The sequence below is a fragment of the Gobio gobio genome (genome assembly GCF_949357685.1).
Source record: "Gobio gobio genome assembly, chromosome: 4".
NCBI classification, from domain to species: domain Eukaryota; kingdom Metazoa; phylum Chordata; class Actinopteri; order Cypriniformes; family Gobionidae; genus Gobio; species Gobio gobio.
The window spans coordinates 44,405,671-44,425,187 of NC_137100.1; the positions used below are offsets into that span (position 1 = coordinate 44,405,671).

General features: G+C 38.6%; 1 protein-coding gene across 1 annotated transcript in view; it reads right to left on the reverse strand.

The window, feature by feature from the left end:
- Positions 1-19,177, reverse strand: part of tacr1a (tachykinin receptor 1a) — a 37,320-nt gene extending 18,143 nt beyond the window's left edge. The window contains exons 1-2 of the mRNA XM_079813978.1: positions 18,483-19,177; positions 8,097-8,291 (exon numbers count right to left, since the gene is read on the reverse strand). Of these exons, the coding sequence (XP_079670104.1) occupies positions 8,097-8,291; positions 18,483-18,889 (602 nt within the window). The 5' untranslated portion in view covers positions 18,890-19,177. The remainder of the gene's footprint in view (positions 1-8,096; positions 8,292-18,482) is intronic.
- Positions 19,178-19,517: the final 340 nt, after the last annotated feature.

Below are 19,517 nucleotides of genomic sequence, written 5' to 3' on the forward strand. Positions count from 1 at the left end.
GGCCCTATTTTAACGATCTGAAACGCAAGTGTCAAAGCGTGAAGCGCAAGTAACTTTGTGGGCGGGTCTCGGCGCTGTTGCTATTTTCCCGGCGGGATAAATGGCTCTTGCGCCCGGCGCAAATCTAAAATGGGTTGGTCTGAATTAGCTTCATTATTCATAGGTGTGGTTTGGGCGTAACGTGAATAAACCAATCAGAGCGTCATCCAACATTCCCTGTAAAAGCAGGTGCGCAAGTTCCATTATGGATTGCTATTATTATGGCATATTTACCAGGCGCACGCCAGGAGCGGTTCACAGCCGAGGAGACTGATGTTCTTGTAAGAGCAGTGAAAGACAGAGAAGTTGTGTTGTATGGGGATGGGAGAAACCCACCCAAAATAGCGTCGGTTAAACAGGCGTGGGAGGAAATAGCCACAATTGTTTCATCAGCTGGCATCCCCAGGACGTCGCACCAGTGCCGCAAGCGCTACAATGACATCAGAAGACGGGGAAAGTCCAAGCTTGCCAGCATCAATCGGGCACGCCGTGTAACGGGAGGTGGATCTGCCTCTACTCAGGACCTGACGCCAGCAGAGGACATCGCTGCGTCCACCCTCACCGATTTTTTTTCCTGTTTCTTGACGGACAAACCAATTTGTTAGATGTCCTTATATACATATATGTCTTGCCAGAAGTTGCCACTATTGGGCAAACAGGTCTCCTTAATTATTAGACTACAATTAGCCTGAATAATTTGTAAGCTAGATTTATGCCTATTTTTTCACATCTTCGTGGCACACCACAATGATTTCCGTCATCTCATGTGTTAATATTTTTTAGTGTAACAATTTATGATTTGCAAAAATAACTGTTGCATCTGTGTAGATTACATGAGCAAAGTGAATGCGCGTTGTGCACGCTATACATTATGGTCAAGCATGCGCCCTTAAAATAGCATAATGAACAACGCGCAACGCGCCACTGACTTTAGACTAGGTTTTTTCTGGTCAGTGGCGCAATTGTTTAATGGAACAGCAAAATAGCACCAGGGATTGTTTGCGCCGGAACACGCCTCCTTTTTTGCGCTGAACCGCCCAGGGAGCGCAAGTTCATTCACTAGTTTAGCGACGTGCTTCTGTGGAGGGAAAAGCGCGCTTTGCGCGGGTGCAAAATAGGAATGACACATGCGTCGGTGTACAAAGTCAATTGCGCTGGGTGCAAGATAGGGCCCATTAGATGAAGTGACAATAATCCAGGGTGGAGTGCCCTCTGGTGGTGATCACGGGCACTCTCATTGGTGATCGTAACAGTAAGTACCTGTATATTTTTTTCTGCACAAAAATATTTGAATCATTGATGACTGAACATAGTCAACGGCCGTCTTTGAAACTCTCTCAATATACGACATAAGACCGCCAATTAGGAGCCACAATCACAGAAATCACCACGATTGTTTCACAATGCCAATCTTTCGTCTGGGACAGCCCAGGCTTAAAGCTTCTCTTTTCTTGACAACAGTTTATAAGCGCTTCTCGTTTACAAGTTTGAGAAGATGTTTGGTGCATGTTGCCTTTCCAAATGCATGCCACAAGTGACCCATAGTAGCCTTTGCGATTTTGATTCTCACAATTCCATTTTTATTTGCAATGAATCGTGCAGTCCTGCAACGGGATCCAATGTTGTATGGAGCCCAGCTGTCTTCAAAAGATTTTTTTTTTACTCTTCAGACGAAAAGTCATACAGGTTTGGACAAACATGAGGGTGAGTAAAAGATGACAGAATTTCTTGGGTAGACTATCCCTTTAAAGTCGGCATGAAAGTTGCGATAGTCTTTTATTAGTATATCCAAGTGAAACTCGAACAAGAAAAAATGTAGGACAGGACTTAATCATGTCCATGGAAATTATTTGGATCATTGGTTTGTTGGATCGTTTTGGTTTGCTACTGCTGTGACCTCATGCAACATGATCTCATGACAGGTTGTCCCTGCATTTCATGGTGTCTTTAAATGAAACATAACCATTAAGTCTTTCTCTGAGCAAAAAAATATTTCCTCTGGGTGGTCTGCATGTGTATGTGAGAGCAAAAGTATATGTAAACGTGTGTGAATGTTATTTGAGTAACATACAGATAATTTGTCAGCACTTGGACATAAGCATGTGAGCTCATGTCAGGTATGTCGCAAGTGAGCTTTTGTAACACAGTGGACTATTTATACTCTGGCATGTGTCTGCAGTCTATTATAACACACAGCACAGCACAGCAAAGCCATGAATAAGAGCGAGACAATGTGCTGTGCAACACTTCAAACCCAGGCTATAAAACAGACCTGATGTAATTTCTAATCAGACATATCTATTGTGTTAAAGCGAGACAGGTCTCGTTTCGGTTCGGTGCACTTAACCCATCTGTACTAGTCATTATGGCTTTATTATAAAAATAACAAGTGCTACATCCATTCAGACGTGGACGGTGTGATTGTTAAGCATGCTATCAGCTGCTGAATGGATGATGCTTAAAATGTGGATTTACAAAAGAATATGAGGGGATTTATTTTCGTTGAGTGAATTTTATATTTGCAATCAATCATTGCAAATGCAAGCTATGTATAGTATGCTTTTATTTATGTGTGTGAAATTTGTGTAGAGGTCTGAAGAAAATTTAGAAATGAGCTACAGTATTTCATTTAAGACAAACAAGATGACTGCATTAGTATGAGTCAAATCTTTAAGCTGAATGGCACACTGCTTACAGTGCTGAAGACAGTTTGTTCTCCTGCTGAGTGCATCCAAACTCATCTGTTTTTACTTCATGCATGGTTGTGAGAATGATGATGCTGCTAGAAGTTTTCAGTTAAAAATACCTGAAGATTCTTAAAACCCCCATCTCTTTTAGAATGCCTTACTCTGAAACATTTTCTAAAGAGGGTGCACTAATTAGACCTTACTATGAATATTTTTTTAGTTTAACTGCCCAAGGGTATTTCAAAGGATATATTAAAAGTTCTTACATTTCTATAAATTCTTGAAAAATGTTTAGTTAAGACAACCTCTGATGTCAGACTGAGGAGGCAGGCTTTCCCAACTGAGTCTTATTTCCTCCCAGAAAAGGTATTTTTTTCTTGTTTAATGCATAAATCGAACAATATTTTGTGATGTTTTTCCTCACAAAATACCTTACCAGCAGCCATATCACCCTGCAGCCCAAGACTGGTTTCCCACTGAAGCTAAGCAGGGCTGAGCCTGGTTAGTACCTGGATGGGAGACCAACTGGGAAAACCAGGTAGCTGCTGGTAGAGGTGTTAGTGAGGCCAGCAGGGGGTGCTCACCCTGTGGTCTGTGTGGGTCCTAACACCCCAGTATAGTGATTGGGACACTATACTGTAACAAGCACCGTCTTTCGGATGAGACGTTAAACCGAGGTCCTGACTCTCTGTGGTCATTAAAAATCCCAGGATGTCCTTCGATAAAGAGTAGGGGTGTAACCCCGGCATCCTGGCCAAATTTGCCCATTGGCCCCTCTCCATCATGGCCTCCTAATCATCCCCATATATACAAATTGGCTTCATCACTCTGTCTCCTCTCCACCAATCAGCTGGTGTGTGGTGGGCGTTCTGGCGCAATATGGCTGCCGTCGCATCATCCAGGTGGATGCTGCACATTGGTGGTGGTTGAGGAGATTCCCCCTTCTATATATGTAAAGCGCTTTGAGTGCCTAGAAAAGCGCTATATAAATGTAACAAATTATTAAAATGCCAATGAGGCAAGAAAAATAAATCTACAACATCATGTACTCCTGTAAACAAGTCCAAATTTACATCTGGTTTTAAGCTGGGTTTTCGGTGACCCGATCACAAGTGGTCAGTCGAGATGCATTAGGATTTCCACCTGGTATTAACATGCATTTCATATGCGTCTCCTGTGACCACTTGTGTTTGGATTTTGTCGAGACACTCGCCCCTTATTCACAACACATGACTTTTTGGGGAGAGTTGCGGGAAAGGAATGGAATGAAAAGGATAATGAGGGCGGCTGCCATTTCAGGGTGGATGAGCATGTAAGCCGCTTTTTCACCATTTCTGACAGACAACAGACAGGAAGTTATTCATTTTCAATGGAGAATAATATGGGAGATGTTTGTATATTTCAGTTCCAATGTGAGCTTAAAGGGTGCATTAAAATATTTGAAATTGTGTGGCTAGACTGTATGCAACAGTGCAACTGGATGTGATGTATTCCAATCAAAACGAATTACATCTTTATGCACTTTTTCTGTTTATGAATTTGCGCTTATGAATCATTTTGTCCGAAATAATTATTTTAGAATTATTACATAGAATTATATAGGTTATTAAAATTATCTGTATTAAACATACTATTTTTCTTTCAGATATATATTGCCGATCACTAGAATTAGGCCTTAGTTCAATTAGGACATTTAAGTAGCTTTTATAAACGTACCTCAGAAAAAAAACATCACTGGTGTGAATCTTGAGACAAAACAATGGCAGTGACATATTTTAAGATTTCTATATTGCGAAACGTTTTAGGACGTCTGCCTTTACATGCATATTCTTAAACCGTAGGGTTTAATATGGAGTTAGCCCACCCTTTGCAGTTATAACAGCTTCAACAAGCTTCACAAGGTTTAGGAGTGTGTTTATGGGAATTTTTGACCATTTATCTAAAAGTGCATTTGTGAGGTCAGGCACTGATGTTAGTGAGAAGGCCTGGATCGATTCGCAATCGCCGCTCTAACGCTGTTTGTGCGCCCCAGGCGCCTCGCGTTTTAACCACCTGCTGCGCCACGCGTTTTTGAAGGAGCGTGGACCCACTTTATATTAAGTGGCCTTAACTAATATGTACTAACATTTTGATTAATCATTTGATACAATGCACTTATGTACATACATGTTTTTACATTGTACTTACATTTTTTAATTACCTGCATTTAATTAATTACTGTAGTTACATTTTTAATTACACTGTTGACACTTCCCTTACACTATACCCTTTCCCATACCACCACACATGTCCCTAACTTTACCCGTATCCCACCTCAATATCAGCAAAAGTGTTTTGCAATATAATATGAACACAATAAGTACATTGTACTTATTTTTTGATGTAAGTACATAGTAGTTAAGGCCACCAAATATAAAGTGGGACCGGAGCACTCTGAGCAGAAAACCGTCCGACGTCATCTCATTTTTTCCCCATTGTCCAATCGAATTAATGGAGAGGTGCGGCCTTCCGTTGTGGCGACAGTTATCTTGATTAGACTTCGGGGGTTGCCTAGAAACATTTTTAAAAAACGCAGCGCACTGCTATTTTCTAAATTAAAAAACGTCAACCAAAAAAGGTGCTGTGCGCCTCACGTTTTCAAACCTGAAAAATGTGTTCTGTCTGATTGATGCCTAATTCATCCCAAAGGTGTTTTATCAGGTTGAGGTCAGGACTCTGTGCAGGCTGGCTAGTTAAGTTCCTCCACACCAAACTCGCTCATCCATGTCTTTATGGACCTTGCTTTGGGCACTGGTGCGCAGTCATGTTGGAATAGGAAGGGGCCATCCCCAAACTGTTCCCACAAAGTTGGGAGCATGAAATTGTCTTGGTATGCTGAAGCATTAAGAATTCCTTTCACTGGAACTAAGGGGCCAAGCCCAAGCCCTGAAAAACAACCCCCATACCATAATCCCCCCTCCACCAAACTTTACACTTGGCATAATGCAGTCAGGCAAGTACCGTTCTCCTGGCAACCGCCAAACCCAGACTCGTCCATTGGATTATCATAAGAGAAGCGTGATTCGTCACTCCAGAGAACACGTCTCCACTGCTCTAGAGTCCAGTGGCGGCGTGCTTTACACCACTGCATCCGATGCTTTGCATTGCACCTGGTGATGTAAGGCTTGGATGCAACTGCTTGGCCATGGAAACCCACTCCATAAAGCTCTTTATGCACTGTTCTTGGGCTAATCTGAAGACCACACAAAGTTTGGAGGTGTGTAGTAAATGACTCTGCAGAAAGTTGGCGACTTCTGCGCACTGTGCACCTCAACATTGGCGGGCTCCCTCTGTGATTTTACGTGGTCTACCACTTTGTGGCTGAGTTGCTGTTGTTCCCAATGGCTTCCACTTTGTTATAATACCACTAACAGTTGACCGTGGAATATTTAGTAGTGAGGAAATTTCACGAATAGACTTATTGCACAGCTGGCAACCTATCACGGTACCACGCTTCAATTCACTGAGCTCCTGAGAGCGACCCAATCTTTCACAAATGTTTGTAAAACATGCCAGGTGCTTGATTTTATACACCTGTAGCCATGGAAATGATTGGAACACCTGAATTCAATTATTTGAAGGGGTGTCCCAATACTTTTGGCAATATAGTGTATGTCAGTAGGCCTACACAAGTTGCTTTCAGTGAAAACCGCTCAAGCATGCATTTTAGTCTGGGCTTAAGCCTTGTCTGTGAAATCGGGGGTGATTCATTAATCTTGCAGTTTCTTGCAGTTAAGTGTGAATTATAGAGAAATACGTTGTACGGTAGAAAAATGTATGTGTTAGCTAGCTTCCATACCCTTGGTAGAAACACCAGCAAAAAGGTCTTATATCACATCTCAACTGGTGTGAAAGGCACGGTAATGGAAGAGGGGATTTTGGGTAAAATGTGAAATGAGTTTTAGTGAGTAAGAGAGACAGAGAGAGATGGTGGGGTGCTTAAGGGAACATCTATGTTGCCTTGTTCTCACTCACATCAGTAAAGGCAGAGTAGGAGGAATATAACAAGTACACCGGAAAGTTATAAATGTCGGACAAAACAGAATATGAGGTAGAGGCAGAAACGGGTGATTGAAATGTAACAAAGATCCAACAAAGAAACTAAAAGAGACAGAAGAGAGAGAGAGAAAGAGAAATTAGGCTTTTAAAGCAGGTGATAAGTGGCAGTAACGCCACTTTTGTATGGTGTCTTTCTCTGAAAAGATAACAGCACGGATATCTAATAAAGAAGAAGAATCTCGAATTGTTGAGCAGAGGTTTTTATTAAGTTTTAGTGTGTTCAAGTGTGTTATAATGAGTAATAATCCAATGCTGGAATTTGTTATTGTTTTGCTAAGTGCTCATTGTAGTTGTTTATAACTAAGTGGCAGCGTCAATGTTCTCTCCAGCACACAGTTCTCAGACACACACTCACACTAATATATCACGTTTCGATTGCAATAATCTATCAAGAGCTGTTTAAATGACTTTTGCACATTTCTAATCTTAATGTTTCGATTTACTTTTCAGTTTTAACTTGGAAATGAGCAAATACTCCACAATAGATAGGCCTACCTGATATCTGGATCAGTACATCACATGCACTATTTATCAAAACAGTTCTCTGTTTAGCAGAGTTATTTGTGTATAATCGTATTTTGTGAGTTAAGCGGATTTGTGACATCATAACAGGCACATCTGTGCATCCCCCCCTTCCCCCACCACCACAACTGTCCTCACCGCATTTTAAAACAAAGTGACGGCCATGAAAACTCTTTGCAGAATGATTTCGGCTTCTAATGGACTCGCTGGACTGAACCCTACTGGACGACAGCTTTGTGCACCATTTTCACAGCACTTTATATTAGACCTCAACACTTCAGATTAATGTCAATCTGCATGCAAGCCAACGTTTTGAGCGTATACCCCACAGTTTGGAGGAGTAATAATCATTAGCGTCTGCTCTTGTAAAGTCATTGTCTTTGCCCTTGGGCAAGATTTCCAATTATGTTTGCTTTAATAGTCTTGCAAGTTTTCCTTTTCTTTCTCTTAGGACCATGACTTTCCTGTGTTTAATGTTTTCTTTGTAATAAAGCTCCTCTCTGTTGTTATATAAGTAAACACTTAAGGGAAAAGCAGCACTGATTTTTGATTACTCCAAATTAGAGAGTCATAAAGGTAATATTTTCAGCAATATCCAGAAACGTTGGTGAAATTCGATCTGGAAAATAAATTCTCTGCACCTACAGCCATAAATCTCTGAAGCAAATATTAAACCTAAATATTTTCCAATATCAGCAAAAGGCAGCATGGGCGATAAGCATGTTGATTAGTTAAAAGTGAGATGCTTACATCTTTTTGAAGTCCATGAGAGTGTACTCAGGCCAGTCGATGTAGCAGACCACCCTGCCCGGCAGCTGGTCCGTGTCAGAGTAGTAATACTGGGGGAAGGCCAGCAGAAGAGCCAGAACCCAGATGACCCCGATGACCACCTTCGTCTGTGTTGCAGACATCCTCTGCTTCAGGGGATGAATGATGGCCATATATCTGTGGAAGAAGAACAAGACAGATGTGCTGAAAGCACCACATCTTTTTTTTTTTTTACTTTAAGCTTATTTCCAGTTGAACTTAAAATTAACTTGTATTTAATACATAACACAAAATTGTGAATATTCTAAATTAACCCAAAATATAAATTATGGTTTTATGGTTAAAACAAATGAATACCCACATTTTTCTGGTTCAGTAAATATTGCATGTTCCAAATGTTTCTGTTACGGTTAAGGAAAATGTATTTTATGTAATCAAATTAATGAAAGTTCATTCAAATGCATTTGTTAATTTAATGTACATTTTTAAATGTCTCATTAAATGGCATTTATAAAAAAAATATAAAAAAAAAATTACTATAAACTTCTTACTATAAAAAGCCTTATCTCCAACAATTCATTCTTTTCAGAGAGAAAAGATTGTAATCACTTTCTTAGCATTCTTAAAAAAAAGGTTCAATTGGGATCAATATAGAATTTTGGTTAAATTGGGATCATATATATCTATATCTATATATATATATATATATATATATATATATATAGATATAGATATAGATATAGATATAGATATAGATATAGATATATATGATCCCAATATATATATATATATATATATATATATATATATATATATATATATATATATATATATATATATATATATATATATATATATATATATATATATATATATATATATGATTACATTTTAAAGAAACCTTTTTGCTAAAAAAAAAAAAAAAAGGTTCTCTATAAGGAGAAATGCCTTAAATGATTGCGTAATACTTTCATGCTTAATGGGTCATTTCAAATTGTTTTAATAAAACTAAATTCATATAAGGATCCCATGATGGGAACTCCTAAAATGCTCTATAAAGCGCCTGACAGAATTGTTTAAGGTTATATAGGCGGCTAGGTCTATAGAACCGTTTCTTCTAGGAGTAGAACCTTGGTGGTGTAAATTAAGACAACCTGTCTGCTTGTGGATTTGGCTCTCAGCACACATTTCACATTTACAACCTCACATATTTTCCCACCGTGATCTTCATTCATACTTTGCCGTTCGAGCTGTGCTTGAAAGCAAGAGATATTGTGCTGCTTTGCACTCTCAACAATTTAAGCTGTCAACACATCAGTGACTTCATCATTACACACACACACACAGAGACACACACACGTCTCCGTCCAGCAAAGGTCTCAGTGGTATCTAGATAAATCCTCTTAAATCATTTGCTCCAATATGGAGCTGTATCATTATAAAACCAACACATGAAGCCCAGACAGTAAATCTCCCCAACACACACATTAGTTTTGGGTTTGTGCTATAGTGCAACAGGCAATAACATTGTGATATGAGCTCTGCAATAATAAATCTGTTCCAGTTATAAGTTATATGGACAATGAATACACTGGTAGCAGTAATTATTTAACAGCTGTGAGAAACCATGCCATACTCCATGTACCACTTTCAGACTGTGAGATGGTATTGAAGGTCAGGTTTTGTCAGACATTGCTTTGTTTTCCTTAGAATCTGTGTCTGGTGTGCATTTTTCTTATGGTTTAAGCCACACATATGCCTTAAAAAATATAAAGACTCTGAATTCCAACATTAACAAAATGTGTGGTCATACACTCTCAAAAGAAAAGGTTCTATATAGACCCTAAAAGGGTTATGTCAGGAGCTTTATATTTTTGGGGTTCCTATCATGAGATTACATTAGTGACATAAAACAGCAAATTTCGCAGAAAAGTGAGCAGTTTGCATCGCTGATTCTTGAAATGATCTCAGCATTTGGCAACAGAACAAACTTTCCTGACAATAAAAATGTATTTCCTCCCCAGTCTTCAAATTTCTGGAATGCTCAAGTTAATATTCTCAGCTGTCTTTTAGATTCACAACCTGAATAATAATCCATTTATTTTAATAAATTATAGTTTCAGGCCAATTGTTAGGCAGCTGTGTCCTTGTTAAGACAATTGTTTTTCTGCTGTGCAAAGAGTCCCTGCATGGATTGAATATTTATGCACACAGAATATTTCTTTTTTGTGGTTGTTGTTGTTAAGAAAACCAATGTCACACTGAAATTATGAAAATTCTTGTATTCACATTGTTCTAAAACCATATTCAGTGGAACAAAAATAATTGATTACTGTATAAATATGAATCTTTCACTTTCATTATATAGAGGAACATGCAGGATATTGACTGCTCTATAATAAAAGTGAAAGGAAAAAGATTAGTTCAAGCTTCAAAATGACAAAAAAAGCACCATATAAGCGTTGTGAAAAAAAAGCGTTCAACTTCTGAAGCAATATGACAGCTCTGCGTGAAGAACAGACTAAATCTGTTGTTATTCACTGGAATGATTCTGCTCAAATTAAATTTGACAACAATTTGGTTTTGTCACATGCACAAGCCCATGGTATCTGACAATTAATAGTTCTAATGTGCCATTTTTGCAGTCTATATTACTTTTGACATGCATTTTTAGAGCTTTTGGAAGGGGGAACATTACCAGGTCATCTTTTAAGGTGCATTTTTTTGTCATTTTGGAGTAAGACAGATTCAGTCCCCATTCACTTTCATTACAGAAATGAGTGCATAGAATATTCTTCAAAATAAATGTTTTGTTCATACAGGTTTAGAAAAATATGGAGGAGTAAATTATTATAAAATGTTCATTTCCGGGTGAACTATTGCTTTAAAATTCTAAATATAGTTCCTCAAAGCATGAAAATAAAACATCAACTTAAAATTCATAATTTAGTAAAATGAGAGAACTTCCACTCCACTGATAATGGGAAAACCTTACAGCTGAACCAACACCAGCGCACATCCTTAAAGTGTTAGTTCACCCAAAAATGAAAATACTGTCATTAATTACTCACCCTCATGTCATTCCAAACCCATAAGACATTATTTTTGTTTGTTTTTGCACACAAAAAGTATTCTCATCGCTTCATTAAATTAAGGTTGAACCACTGGAGTCACATGGACTACTTTAACAATGTTTTTCCTACCTTTCTGGACCTTGAAAATGTTAATTAAATTGTTGTCTACGGAGGGGTCAGAGAGCTGTCGGATTTCATCAAAAATATCTCAATAAGGTCTTACTGGTTTGGAATGACATGAGGGTGATTAATGATAGAATTTCGTTTTTGGGTGAATTATCCCTTTAAGCTTAAATGGGATAGACAATAATATTTTTTTTAAATGTAATGTCCTGAATGGCAACTTTATTACACACAGTGCCAGAAAAGATAAATGGGTAAATGAGGAACTGACAATGAACTCATGGCACACTGTCCAGCAGGTGAAGAGGTCAGACAGATCATGACATACATTCAAGCACATCTGTTTGACATAAGTGGAGCTCAGGGCAACAGATCATCATCTGAACAGCGGCAGGGCCAAATCAATAACGACAACGTGCTAGAGGCGGAGACGGACAGTGTGGTTACATAATTTGATGCTTGCAGTGCTTTTCTTTCAAATTTAATGTAATTTTATTAGGATTCCTATTCCTGCCACACATGACAGTTTGAGCCTCTGAGCCATGTGCCGTTTCACCAGCACACAAATGCTATTAAGCATGCCGTCACAGCTTGACTTTGAGGTGTGTGCGCTTGTCAGCACTTTTAGGTCTACGTGTGTTTAAATGCAAGAAATGAAAAGTAAAAACAACTGATAAGTGAGACAAGAGAGAATGTGAGATGTTATATTTGGACAAAAAGGCTATCGTTCGTTGCTACTAAAGCACATAACACACTGCAGTTTAGCCCAAGTGACCTGTCTTCACAGAGGTGACAGTCCTGCTGCTGTTTGTGAATGTACACCCGTCTGCATGTGCTAACAATGACTCACCCAGAGCAACAGAGCTGAAATCTGGGCAAGCATAACACATCAGCCAACGTGCCTAGGATTGTGCAATAATTATTCATATGGGTTTTACTGGATGATTTTAATATGCACTGTAAGCGAAAACAAGTAATATCCGTGTAAATAAATGTTAGAAATATAAATAAAATGTATTTATATATGTGACCCTGGACCACAAAACCAGTCATTAGGGTCATAAGTCATTAGTTATAGATCTGAAAGATCTTATCTACATCTGAAAGCTGAATAAATAAGCTTTCCATTGATGTATTGTTTGTTAGGATAGGACAATATTTGGCCTAGATACAACTATTTGAAAATCTGGAATCTGAGGGTGCAAAAAATCTATTGAGAAAATCTTTTAAAGTCTTTTAAAAGCCTTTAAAGTTGTCCAAATTAAGTCCATAGCAATGCTGATTACTACTAATAATACATTATTATATATATTTATGGTAGGAAATTTACAAAATATCTTCATGGAACATGATCTTTACTTAATATCCTAATGATTTTTTGCAGAAAAGTCAAATCTATAATTTTGACTGATAATTATTGACTTGTTGGCTATTGCCACAAATATACCCGTGCAACTTATGACTGGTTTTGTGGTCCAGGGTCACATATATACACTCTAAAAAAAAAAGGTTCTATATGGCACCAAAAATGGTTCTTTGCTCGTAATCATAGGGGAACCTTTTTTAGTGCTATATAGCACTAAAAAAGGTTCCTCTATGATTACGAGCCAAGAACCATTTTTGGTGCCATATAGAACCTTTTTTTTTTAGAGTGTACACTTACTGGCCAATTTACACCTGTTCAACTTGTTAACGCAACTATCTAATCTGCCAATCACATGGCAGCAACTCAATGCATTTAGGCTTGTAGACATGGGGTGTGTCTCAATCAGCTCTAGCGTCCCTAGGTTGTGAATCTGTATATTGTGTACACAAATTCAAGGACCCTGGCTCACTACACAATGTGACACTGATGACTCTTTTTTACAGGTGACATGACCACATCCTCATTATACAACATCACTACTGGTATTTATAAACAACATCAGAACGATATATTTCTGACATTATTCTTTAATGTTATTTAAAGTACATTATGATAAATACTTTGCTTGTTGAACTTCAGCCGTAAATTAACTATAAATGTTATGTTTATTACCTGTCTAGTGATGTATGTTTATGCTGAAATGTAATTAAATAATGGTTTGTATTTTTTTTTAAACATATATCGCGTGTCATTGTGTGTAGTGAGGCTCACATGATTTATGTTTAGCGCTTCAGAACTTATGATGCTTTTAATGCTCCCTAGTTGTTACGGTGCATTGTCAGACTTTTTAGGGAGCGAACATTTCAGTGCACTGGTATTGGATTTTACAATTGAGACAGTCTTTAAAATGGCATACTCCCTGATCAGTGCCCTGATTAGAGAGCTGATTGAGATGCACCCATGGTCAAGACGAGCCGCTGAAGTTCAAATTGAGCATCAAAATGGGGAAGAAAGGTGATTTAAGTTACTTTGAATGTTACATGTTGGTTGGTGCCGGGCGGGTCAGGGGTTAGGGGTCTGAGAATTTCAGAAACTGCTGATCTACTGGGATTTTCACACACAATCATATAGGGTTTACAGAGAATGATCCAAAAAAAAAGAGAAAATATCCATTGAGTGGCAGTTCTGTGGGGAAAATGCCAGAGGTCAGAGGAGAATGGCCAGACTGGTTTGAGTTGATAGAAAGGCAACAGTAACTCAAATAACCACTCCTTACAACCAATGTCTACAGAAGAGCATCTCTGAACGCACAACACATGAAACTTTGAAACAGATGGGCTGTAGCTAAAATTTGCACAGGCTCACCAAAATTTAACAATTGAAGATTGGAAAAACGTTGCCTGGTCTGATGAGTCTTGATTTCTGCTGCAACATTCAGATGGTAGGGTCAGAATTGGGCGTAAACATCATGGATGTGCAGCCGACTAGCCTGACAAGCCAGACCCACATCAAGATGTTGGGTCTGGGAACACACCATTGGCTGGGCTCAATCCGAGGGGCAGAATAAACGGTTGTCTTTCAAATTCCCTCTGCACGCAATAGGATATAGCGCTACAACCAACCAAAGCAACGAAGAAGGTAAAGCGGAGCTAGTTGATAGATTAAACTTTTGCCATATCCGATCGGCAAAACTCTGAACACATCTTCCTTTTTTAAAGCAGCACTAGGTAACTTTTCAACCTTCATAATATATTTTCAAGACTCTTGTGATGATACATCGACTTACAATCGGTTGAATGACACGTCTGCCATAACCTGACGGGGTCTGTATCGTTTTTAATCGTACTTTTAAACTTTGGGTTTCGGGTAGTAACCCGAGAACAAAAAGAACTACAAAATTTGACTGCTTTACGGCATATACGTCACTTCCACCACCACCCCCACTTCCTCGGACCTGCAAGCCCAACTATCGTTTGTTTGCCGGATGTTATAGTCATGGCCGAAGCAGCACAGAAAAATAAGAAAGCAAAGGTTTTGTCGGAGGAAAGCAAAAAGAGGAAACGAGAAAGTGATCGGATTAAAGGCAGGACGAGGATCAACATTGGGCCAGCGTTTGCTCGTTGGCGTGAGCTGAAGGAGGAGGGGCTACATTCTTGCAAGTAAATACATAAGACGTACAAAATCATATTTTAGGATACCTAACATGTCTGTGATATTTGTTTATTTGTCTTGCCTCAAGCTATAATGCAAATCGATTTTTCAAATTTGTAGATTCATCTATGGTAGCTTGATATTATAATATTGATGATATGGTTATTACCTACCACTCAAACATTGAATTGAAGTATCAAATAGATTCTGTAAAACGGTAACCAATAGACTAGGCTACTATAGTATGACGCTGGCTTGTAAACGTGAGCATCGCGATCATTTATCTTTTGAAAAAAATAAAACCCATGAAATGATATTCATATTACATGCTGAAACATATGCCACTGTACCTGGGATGAAGACATTTCACACGCGACGCAAACAAAACACCTGCATGTGAACTTCATAGACATGTGAACTCCTCCTGCAGTGTTCAGGGCTATCAAGGTTGTAATGTCAACAAATGCACGTGCGATGCATCCCCTGATGTAGGATGACCATAGGAGGATGACAGAGTTTACGACAGTAGTAGAGGACAATACTGTTTCCCAACTGTAGGGGGACCCCGAGAGCAAAACCTACCTAGTACTGCTTTAAGAATGACTTCAGTGCCGTTCTTTGTTCTTTTAGGAACAAAAAAGTCTTCCAGAGTCGTGGCCAAAGCCGATTCGAAAGACCGCTGTTCGCCAGCTTCTTTGTTTTCAAGTAGCACGCGGAACCACCACAACTCTGCCATCATTAGGTTAAGCCCACCCACCGACTCTATACACAATGTGATTGGCCTGACCAGAGTTTGGTTTTTCCATCTCGCAAGCCAACGGAGAGTTGCAAGACGCCCTGGCTGAAAATTATATTTGCTGCCGTTAGGGTGCGTCTAGATTTCTAGGCTAGCAGCTGACAAATGTCTCTGAGGAATGTTTCCAGCGCCTTATTGAACCTGAAGCATTAAGGCAGTTCTGAAGCCAAAAGATTGTCCAACCCGGTACTAGCAACACTCTAGAAAAAAAAGGTTCTATATGGCACAAAAAGTGGTTCTTCGTTGTAATCCTAGAGGAATCACTTTTGGTGCTATATAGCACCATATCTAAACATGTTCTGTATATGGTAGCGGTGCTATATAGCACCTTAGTCAGTGGTGCTATTTAGCACCTTAGCAAAAGAACCACTAAAGAACCACTGAAGCACCAAAATTGGTGCTATACAGCACTTAAAAAGGTTCCCCTATGGTTACGAGCCAAGAACCAATTTTAGTGCCATATAGAACCTTTTTTTTAGAGTGAAGGTGTACATAACAAAGTGGCTGTTGAGTGTATAAATAATAAAACATATTTAAACTGCTTTGTTATTGTGTCTTTCAGTTGGACATTTTTTAAGTCACAATGTAATGAAAGTAGACTGCTCTTTTCTCTTGACATGAGACAAAAAATTTAACATGAACGCCCCCTCATGTCAAAATTTGAATGCGATGAGCTCATAATCATGATTTCAGAAGTGGGAAGTAGGACATTTCCGATAGCACATGAAGGCAGCATACTTGTAGGAAAGGGGTGGGGTTTAAGCTAAAGGATTAAAGAACATCACCAGAGAGAATTCTGTCATTTTACTGTAGATTGAGTTATGAATTTTCAATAAAAAATGTTGGTCAAAAAAACAAAACAATTAAATGCATGAATGAATCGTTGGATGATCACAATATGATCAATAAAATGCATTTAGAAAAAAAGGGAATAGGGCGAATTTTCATTACATACTGACTTAACTCTTTCATCTAATGTGAAATAATTTGAGGTTTGTCAGGAACCAAGCATTCTGAGAATGCTAATTAAATTTTACTTCTACATTACATCTTTAGGCATAATTCAATTTTCCAACCTCATATTGCCCATTAGTTGATAATAATCAAATCACTTCATGACAGAAATCACTTAAAACTGGGCTAAGATAAAACATGCTCTACTCTTAGAACTATTTGGAGTGCTTGATGAAAAGCTCTAGGCTCTGTAAATGTCTTCTTTACAAGAAAAACGAAGGCTTTCAGTTATTTGTTTGTAAACCCATGATTAATTTGCTGTGCATGCGTATGTCGAGAGAGAATGTAATCTTGGCTTTTTTTCTCAAAAGAATCTTTCTAAGATAAATAACCTTTAGTGCTCTGACAAGTATTTCCTCTAGAAGGACCTGAACACACACACAGTGCAGTCTTCCCAAGAAGCCTGCCCTCCATCCCCTACAGGTCTCTCAGGTAATAGAATTTGAAAGAAGTTCATGTTTCTGCATGTAGATAAATGTAAGCAGGCATGTTTTTATTATATTAACCGTGCTGTGTCGAAAGGTTGGAAACATGAAATCTTCCAATTAGAACGGCGTGAGGAAAGGTCAGACTTTAACTGAAACCTGGCCCATCTTGTGAATAATTCCTTATGCTGCTGGTAACTGATGAATGAAGAAACGAGGCAGACATGGCACTCTTACAATTACCTCATCACCTCTCAACCACACACACACTAAAGAAATTAAGGTTTCTAAACGATGACTATGAGTGGGATGACAAGTAACCATCATCTATCATCATATTACATCACAGACAAATGACCATTGCCATCTATGCTGTGATCATTCCTAATATGGACCTGAAAAGAGCTACAATTTCACACTTGTGTTTGCATTGTGAAGGCAGAACTAAACATTGCTTAACGTTAGCAACAATAACTATATCCATTGTAACCATAGTTTCGGGCAATAGTAGGGCACACTCTTAAAGATCCAATGGGGTTTAATATAGGAACCCTATCCGGTTCTTGACTCAATTTAAAGAGTAATTTATGTCAAATGGTTTTTATATGGAGAAATGTCTTAAATCATTTGCAAATTATTTTTCATTTTTAACAGGTTATTTCATTTTTACTGATAACGTATGTTTGCGAGCTGTTAAAATGTGATTAAAATAAAAAATGAATTAAAACAAAATGAATGAATTAAAACTAAATCACTAAAATGATCCCATGATGACTTGATGAGAACCCCTAAAAGGTTCTATATGAAATGCTTGACAGAAGCGTTTAAGGTTATATGACCTTTTCTTTTTAAGATTGGGGTAAGATGCCCCTGGGACATCTTATTTTCCTCTCTCTCTTTACATAAAATGGCACATAATCTCATCTCAACGAATGTGATCAATGCTTTTTTTTTTTTTTATTTATGTGAATATAAACATTTGAAGATTCAGTCACTCAAACTAGTTTTGAGGTTATTGATCTGATTTAGGCTACTTTCTCTAGAAAATAGTGATCTGTGACATTGTGCTGAATACCTCTGTAATGTTTTTAGATTTGTGACGTAAAAAATATTGAACTGAATATAAAATTAGACCCTCCTGTGGTGGCTGATAAGAAATTACCACTGTTATGTTTTAGAATAGGGAGGAAAATAAATTATGGTAATTTTTGTAATGGGCTGCTTTACGAGAAACAGATTAGTCATTTACATTTTGAACAGATTCATATTTGACGTCTTTCCTATATTTTGTACATTTTTATAATTGTGTACAACGACAGAACAGGCACAAGCACAGCCAGTCAACGAGAAACCCAATGTTCCCTCTCGCGCACGGCTGAGATCCGCGCTCATTGTGTGAATGGTAATGAAGGAACTTACCTGTCGAGCGCAATCGCGGTCATGGAATATATAGAAGCGAAGACGGCGGCTATAGGAAAGAAGTTGTGGAAACGGCAGTAATAGAGTCCGAAATACCACTCGTTGTGCACGGAGTAAACAAAGTTTATAACGGTGTTGAATGCGGACATTGACGCTTCAGCGAACGCCAAGTTCACAAGGAAATAGTTCGTCACGGTTCTCATTCGTTTGTGCGCCAAAATGATCCATATCACCGTGACATTGCCCACCACGGAGACAATGACAATTGTGCTGTAAGCCACTGCCCAGAGCACTATTCTCCAAACCGGTTGCACAAACTGGTTCCAGTATATCTCGGTTTCATTTTGTGCGATGGAGTTGTTTGTCCAGTTACTTTGGAAGTCAGTGGAAGTGATGAGTGGATCCATTCCTACTGGGAAAATGTTAAGCTCGATTTAAATATTGTTTCTTTTCTTTTTTCGTATTAATGTTCAATCTAGCTACCATGTTCCCTTTCGAGAAAAAAAAAAGTCAAATTATTGAGTTTCTTGGCGCAAAAGGTGTTCTTCAATTGTCTTCTCTGATAAGGAACGATGAGCCCTGTGTTCCTCAAACAAGATCAGGAGAACAGACCGCAACGGCTTGTTCCTTCACTTTTCCTCATCACGAAACCAATTTTAGCTCTTGGTTACACACACCTCACTCCTCTGAGTGTCGCTGCCAAGTGCGCAGCGCGTGCCAAAAGAGAAGTCGCGCGCACACAGATGCTGCGAACACGCGGCTCTGAGAGGAAACGAAGGGACGAGTCCTTTCAAATACGGGTCTCTCTTTTTAATACGACATTTGAGTAATCTATTCTGCATATGTAATTCAGAGCGTGCCAGGTGTGCCACGCAGATGATTTCTGGTCGCGCGCAGATGCTGTGTGAGTTCAGAGCTCACATTGTATGCAATTTGATAGATGCTTGGTTCTTAAAAGCCAAATATAGGCTACTAATAATAAATAAAGCCAAATAGTCTACTAATATGTTCAAACTTTTGTCATTGATAACGGTA